The sequence below is a fragment of the Dreissena polymorpha genome, chromosome 4 (genome assembly GCF_020536995.1).
Source record: "Dreissena polymorpha isolate Duluth1 chromosome 4, UMN_Dpol_1.0, whole genome shotgun sequence".
Taxonomy (NCBI): Eukaryota; Metazoa; Mollusca; class Bivalvia; order Myida; family Dreissenidae; genus Dreissena; species Dreissena polymorpha.
This window is the reverse complement of record NC_068358.1, coordinates 39,046,269-39,054,155: the sequence shown is the minus strand read 5'-3', so window position 1 is coordinate 39,054,155 and position 7,887 is coordinate 39,046,269. Positions and strand designations below refer to the sequence as shown.

At 35.2% G+C, this 7,887-nt stretch overlaps 1 protein-coding gene across 1 annotated transcript; it reads left to right on the top strand.

Moving 5' to 3' along the window:
* The first annotated feature begins 2,899 nt into the window (after window positions 1–2,899).
* LOC127879157 (transforming growth factor-beta-induced protein ig-h3-like) lies at window positions 2,900–7,546 on the top strand. Its single transcript, XM_052425830.1, has 7 exons — window positions 2,900–3,181; window positions 3,451–3,659; window positions 3,981–4,062; window positions 4,270–4,386; window positions 4,599–4,703; window positions 5,233–5,346; window positions 6,941–7,546. The coding sequence occupies exons 1-7, from the start codon at window positions 3,022–3,024 to the stop codon at window positions 7,063–7,065; spliced, it is 912 nt and encodes a 303-aa protein (XP_052281790.1). The 5' UTR covers window positions 2,900–3,021; the 3' UTR covers window positions 7,066–7,546.
* The last annotated feature ends 341 nt before the right edge of the window (window positions 7,547–7,887 follow it).

Below are 7,887 nucleotides of genomic sequence, written 5' to 3'. Positions count from 1 at the left end.
GCTATTATTAGATTCGGGAAAACAGTTAAATTGTATAAGGTTACGCTTGTTTATATTCTCAATTTATGAAACGTTGAACATGAGTTCAACAATAACATCAGGGATACGATAGATAACAACAAAAATGCTTCATTATCGCTAAAACCGAATATAACAAACAATGAAATATAACACGAATGATCTGTTTCGTAACCTCGCTCATGCTTCTACAGCGGGGATTTCTTCAAAACGTTCTTTTGTTCTCAACAGATAGCGGCGATCTTTTGTATTTACGGGTGCTAACCACGCAATAGTAGAATGTTAAGCTTGTTTATATTCACAGTTCTCAATTTATAAAACGTTGGACATGAGTTCACCAATTACTACAGGTACATGTTTACTATAGTAAACCTAAAAATTCTTTATAATCGCTAAAACCGAAAACGACTAAATAGAACAAGAAATATCGTTTTAAAATGTAGTCGGCGTAAGCGTTGTCTTTAACATAAAGTTTGAAATTTACTTTTCTAAATAAATAAATAAAATGAAATCAAAAGTTTAACTAATGTGGGTTTTTTCACTTATAAGTTGCATATTCACCGCATTAAATGTGTGTTGTCAGTGTCAAACCACACATTAGTGTAAGAATATAAAAAATAAACTACGGGAGTGCACATCATATGTGTCTTCACATGCCTTATTATGAGTATATTTCTTCACTATCGACATATATCGTATGTTAATGTTTGATTTAAACGCAGTTTTCTTTTAATATTTAAATCACACTTTCATAGCCACGTCATGCGAAAATGGGTCTTATGCATTTCGACCAGCGTTTCTTAAACTCAACATGTGCATTTGCGCAGTCTGGTCAGAGGCTATGCTGTTCGCTATAAAATCACTCAATATGTTATGGTCTCATTATGTCTGACCAGACTGAGAGATGAGCAGGCTGAGTGGGCTTTATATATATATTGGCGTATATGGAAAAAGACCCACTTTCGCATGACGAGGGTCATTAAAAATCTCATTGCGAATTGTAAACGGCACATTTAAGCACAATGCTTTTCGATACAAAATTGAATTCAAAATAGCAAACTTGTAAATAAGGGCAGCCTATCCAGGCGTTCAGGGAGTACGGCAAACATTGTGGTTGGATAATTAAACGATTTTCTTCTTATCGTGACACTATACTATTTTGGTTATTATTGTTTTCTCATCTTGAAAGCAAAACTGAAATTCTGCGAAATAGATTTTAACGCGTAATTGTAACTGGGCCACAATTTGTGTAGTTTGAACATTCAGAGAGTAGTCCGGAATTCCTTACACTGAACAGTGCTACATCCTTAGCGCTGAGCACAGACACAGTGATGTAGCCAAAGTTCAGAGGTTTTATCTCGAATCAGCCTATGAAATATTCGAAAATATTCATGCGTGTCTGCTGGTGTTATGCAAAAGTCATTAAGATGAAAAGCTTAGTAAAACAGCTATGCCGAAAAAGCGCATGAGTGCTCTATACCTAGCTATGTTTAGGTAAGAGTTGTTGACACCGTGTGAACTGCTAGGGTTACAAGTAATGCATAAACAACAATGTACGGGTCAACAGGGCTGTCTTGATGACTACCTAATTCGTGAATAAAAGGTATTGCTCACAGATTTGTTATTTATTTATTTTCATCAATGATTTTCTTGTATATTTTGAATTTGTATATGGTGTCAAACATAAAAAGTTTTGTAAAGTGAATTTTCATCATGAAATTATATTCTTAGTGAGATAGGTATTCGATATTCCAACAATATTCATCTAATATGATGGTGAATGCATATTGTCTTTATATTCAGTTCTCATTGCCATTTTCATCATACGTTCTATGCTTTCAGAACGTCCAAAAAAGGCCATGCTGTTTTTATTTTGTCTAAGTTATCTCTATGAAATAAATAGGATGATAACAAGTGCACACAAAGCTCGACCCGTGCGTTATGACACACTCTTCATAAATGTTGATGGCGTGTGTCCATTTCAAACTTGCGATTTATTTTGAAAAATGAATTGCGTCTTCAATTATGCAATAGCGAACAACTTCAGTGCCTTCAGCGCTTTGATATATATTATTGACGCCAGGGTTCAATCATAGGCTATCGTGGTCTGTGTCGTTCGCCGAACCTAGTTCGAGGTCATGAATGCGTCATGCAATTACAAACAAGGTTGGACTTAAAGAGGCAGTTATATTCATGTGTTTCGTTAATTAACAAATACATGCAGTCATTAAGTCATTAAACAAAAAGATTGAAGTTAATGCAGTGTATCGCTTCTCTTTACGAGTAGTTAATGTTTATTTATTTCGGAAACAATCGTTTACACGAAAACGAATAACTGACAATTTATGACTATTATTTCAAAGAGACGAATTTTTAACGTTTAGTCACTGATTTAATAAATATAAGAAAACTGTATATCTGGGAACGAAGGAACACTTTTGACGAACACTCATGCGGAAAAATGCATATTTGCGTATGAGTAATCATCATACGAATTCTATGATATTGATAAGCATTTCAAATGCCAAACGATTAAATATATAGTGTTTATGTTTTTTTGTTATACTTTGCGACACAAGAAGGGAATTGCTGATATAAAGAATTAAATGAATTAAAAAATATCGAAGCCCGGACGGCTGAGCGGTATAGGCGAATTATTTTAATCCAAAAGTCAATGGTTTAGGACGAGAGGTTGTTTTTTTCTTGTGAGATTATATTCGTGTTTTATATCGAAGGTCTTTAGTTCCGTATTAAAGCATTTATTTACGAATAAACAATGCGAACATCTGTAAACAAGCTGAGATGGTGAATGTCCGAAGGGACAGTTGTGTCGTCGAAATGATGTCTTTAACCATTTGCGTATTGAGGCCTATCACTTATCTATCACCCGCACATGTTTGTTCTCACAAATGGCATACGTAGCTGGCATGTGAATATAAAATAAACACCTTTTAAAAAGACAATAGCTTTTGGAATTGATCCGATACGTATCTATTTGCTACGATGACAAGGATATTTATTTTCGTGGTGCTTACCATCTTTTTCGCGAGAAACGCACACGCTGCAGTGGATCTGTACTCCACACTGGACACCGTGAATGCGACAATTTTTAAAAGCCTCGTAGATCAAGCAGGACTAGCCGGTTTGCTACATGGAAATACAAGTAAGACTTTAAACGTGACACCAATCGAACACGCTGAATCATTTTATAATATAATTTTCGAAATAGATATTATATAAACATTCAGTATTATTGATAGTTATACCAATTTATACCAATTTATTAATTTATATGTGCGCTCCGATTGGTCATTGAAAACCCATGCATGAAATTCCGAAGCATATTTTTAGTTTATAATCTCAAGATGCTTACAAACTCGTTATATTTAGACTACATATACGTATACTCTATTCCTTATCAATGCATTACAGCGTTCACGGTACTTGTACCGTCCGATGCGTCATTTGCCAAAATACCCGCAAGTGACTTTAACGCCATTAAAGCAAACCCGACCCAGCTGATTAGCGTAATAAAGTATCACGTAATCAGCGGTAGACATGAGAGCCATTCGTTTGCTTTCGGGCGTCATCTGTTTCTGAACAGCACAAACGGCCATGTCATTCGTGTGTACAGGAGCTCAGTACGTATTTTGTTTTATACCTTCAATCATCATCGGTGTCTATGAAAGGGCATAGTGTTTCGAAAACTAACCGAGAAAATATTATTTAAGAATATTTGTATTTCTTTTTTTTAAAAACACATCGAACTACAGACAGAAATGAATAAAAAAAATATCGCGCAATTTATGACTGGGTATATACTTTGCGCTCTTGGAACGATTTTTTTTTAATTTTATTAAAATTTAGCGCCTTAGAGTAAGTTAAACGCAGTTAAACAACACATTTGTAAGCACGAGTATTTTCAGGATAGCAATGTTCGTGTGTTTATTATTTCCTTCCAGACGGGTACCCATTTTAATCAGGCAAACGCCACAAAAGTGGACGTCACTGCGACCAATGGCATTATCCATGTAATCAACACAGGTATAATTACTATGTATGTCTCTTCAATAGGTAATTGACACCACATTATTTAATTTGTTAAGTGAAAGGAATTAGTAAGCACTAAGGAAACATGTAAAGAAACCACACTTTTTATAAATTCCAAGTCAAATGTTTGCCTTGTATTAAAGCGAAAAATCATAGTTCGTATATATGTTTTTGTTTTACATTTTTGTGGACCATTTGCAGTCTTGGATGTACCAGAAGGTACAGTCATAGATATCCTTGGCAACCCGAACTACAACGCATCCACATTCTTAGCATTGGTGAAGAGAGCTGGCCTTGACAGGAACTATGCAAACCCAAGTGAGTCTATCTGTCTATATGTGTCTGTCTTCTGTCTCTCTGCCTGTCTATTCAAATAATGTCATTTGAGTAATAGCACTTGTTAGTATTATTTCAAACATTGTTACGCGATAGTAAAATAAATATTTAGCAGCAACAAATTGCATTTGTGAACCCGATCTTATAAAAACTACGGTTTATCATAATAAGCAGTGCCTTTCTGTTAATTTCAGCGGGTTTAAATCAATACACGGTTTTCGCTCCGTCTAATGCTGCAATGGCGGCTTTTCCTCAAGCAACGCTTAATGCGCTTGGAAACGACACAACGAACCTAAGGCGTAAGTATTTCTATATTAATTCGCTGGCAATAGCTGTTATGGCGCTCTTTGTAATGACTTTTCCTCATAAAATAATTCCCTTTGGGTAAATGACATGAGTTTCAATACGGACTGCAAGTCAAGTTGTCGAGGCGAAAATAATTCCTTGTGTTTATGTGTGCTTAAAATTTAATATCATACAACCACCGACAGCCATATAATTCTAGCGTGCGAATTCGAACCCCTCTATTTCTGTTATCGCTAAATCATCGCTTCCATTTTTTGTCACATCGTGGTCACTATTTAAAGACTTGTTTTCACTAGAATTTACAGACAATTATACTCCTGTATTGTATTGTGTTAGCATGAAATGTCTGACTAGCATGTAGGCAAAATATTCTCGCCTTAATGTTGACATTAAGATTCGAACCTAATACGGTACACTAAAAATAAAATAACCTTGTATAACTGCCACGAGTTTGATCAATAATGATTACAAAAATGTATAGCCCTGCGTGTATAATAATTTTGTCTTAATACACGGCTGAAGTGCTTGTGGAGTACCACGTACACTCAGGTACGTTGCACTCAGATGCCATCGCCCGCAGGACTTCCGTTACAACGACGCTGCCAGCACACAGCATCGCCATCTCCACCACACAGGGTAGGTACATATGGAAATGTTCTCTCAATTATAGCTTAATTTAGGAACAATCAGATCCGCTGCAAATTCGTTTTCATTGCTCAGCAACTATCCATTTACCGAAAAGTAGTATGATGCAGTCACGTTACAAATTATACATTCAAATGACTTTTGAGGATCTTATAAATACTACTAGCCGTCACAGAGTTAAACAAAATACGTCAAAAGAGATGCCTCTCCTGTCTAGTTATGTTAATTATATGTATAATAACAATAAAACATATTAATTGGTAACACATTGATACCCAAGTATATGTGCACCGTTATGCACATAATCCTTTAAACTGTTATTAATAATTAATTCGATTTTGTATTTCCTTAAATTTCCATTGAAATAATGATTGCGTTAAAGGCGACAGGTCTCTTTCTGCATCCTGGATTAGTTATCCGTTTGTTAATTGCTTAATCAGAAATTTCAGTTAAGAGTTCTGTATTTATCGCGTTCACAAAAGTTATTACAAAACAAATATATATAAACGTAATTCAAATTATCGTTCAGTAGTTTCGTAGACGTTTTGTAGTTTAAAAAAAAAAGTTCTATTCTTTCAATTAACAAATTAGTTTGTAGAATAATCATGGTGAACTTGTTATTATTGTTCGGTTGTCAGCTTGAGGTTTCCATTTGTGATTAAATTGTGCATATCACATTTCGAACAAATTGCGGGTTAAACAGTGTAATCTATTAAATTCGATTTGCTTGGACAAGGAGTGTCAATCGAAGGAATGGCTTTTAGTTTCTGAACGCTTAAAACCTATCTGGATTGTCGTCATTCCCTCAAATTTCTCTGACAAAAAAAACGCAAAATACAAACCGTATAATGAATCAAAAACGTGAAATTGATTCCGCCTCTTTGTATTCGTGTATATGCCAATGGTGCAGAAAACAGATGTTATCAGTTGCTTTTGAGAGTCTGGCTTAAAGAGGGAGATTGTAATGACCAAATGTGCCGCCTGTCTGATGTAACACAGCTCATAAGTGATGATTGATTATGCAAACATCCAATGATACTTCTGATATCTGGCATTTTGTCTGGAAACTTCTATTTGTATTTGTCCATGAAGATTACCTTCATATTTCTTAGGATATGATATGCTTTTATTAATACACCATGTTAATGCACCTATTTACGTTCAATGCATCTGAGCCTAAAGACAAATTATAATTGTGTTCAATATTTTAAGTAAGGTTTGATTATACAATTGATTTCTACGATGGCCTACGAATAACCCCATTAGCGAGATTGTCTCTATTTTAGGGGGTTTTCACAAACAAAAACGAATAATTTTGCGTTACATGCAAATGATGTTCAATGACATCATTTTTTTTACCAACGATTGCATGATATGCTGCACGAAGTGGATGTAAATTGTCAAAAATGGTCATGAAAAAACACACAATCAGATAACAGATTATGTCCTGAAACAATCCCAGACATTGTTCAGTGGAAGTTAAGGAATTATACTGAAATGTAATGTGTATCATCATTAATGATCAATGTTATATTAACCAGTGTTAACCAAACAATATAATATATTTGGTAATCATTTATTATAGCCGGTGACATAGTGCTGAATGGTATTGCTAGTATCCTCCTAGACGACATCGAGGCGGAAAATGGCATAGTTCACGTGATCTCCCACGTGCTCATGCCGCAGATACTGACACCAATCGTCGGATAGAAGTCAAGGTCATGGTTGAGGCTCAACGGAAGTTCTATTTATGAATATCGGAATATCTATGCATTGTTTGTGGTGTCTTTTTGTTGTATCAATTATGTCGAATAATGGTAAAATGCTTCGTAAAATAAATATATAAACAGAGGGGGATAATCACGTGATGATCAATATTGCGACGTGCGTGCCATAAAATTATTTTTTGCCGTTTTATACCATTTATAACTGTTGTTTAATTTTGTATGCAACTCACTATAATAGCTAACAATTTCGTAGCTAGTAATGTTGAGATATGTAGAGAATATTAATACGATCTAAACGCGCATCCCTTTCTTGCTGATATGACTGGAATGTTAGCGCACTTTAACCATCAATACAAGTAATAAAGGGGATAGAACGGCAAAAATACCTTTCTCGGCATGGATGTCACTATCTTGACTTCATAAAGGTCATCACGTTATAACCCTCTCTGATAAAGAGAAGCGTGTATTATTACGTGTTTTTGCTTGTTTGCTTCCGCATGTAAAAACAAGGATTCTCTTAGAAATACCTTAGTTCTTCAGTTAATACAGCGAACTCAGTATCGTCATGCGACAAAACATTCATTTCAAAACTGTGATCTGTTTCCTCTTGGAAAGATTTTGTTTATAACTATATAAACCCTTCCAGTGATACAGTTTTCGATTGACAATCAGAGGAATAAACAATATCCGGCTCGTATGGCTGCTTCCGACTGCACGTTAAGTCACAAATGTTCTCGAAATATGAAGAAGCTAGCGGGGAGAGTCGTGATTAACGCATGTTATGTTCGCGTTGTTATACTCGAAT

Coding starts and splice junctions, on each gene's coding strand:
- LOC127879157 (XM_052425830.1), top strand. CDS start 3,022: ATGACAAGGATATTTATTTTCGTGGTGCTTACCATCTTTTTCGCGAGA. Junction 4,387..4,598: donor CAGGAACTATGCAAACCCAA/GTGAGTCTATCT, acceptor TGTTAATTTCAG/CGGGTTTAAATCAATACACG. Junction 5,347..6,940: donor CGCCATCTCCACCACACAGG/GTAGGTACATAT, acceptor CATTTATTATAG/CCGGTGACATAGTGCTGAAT.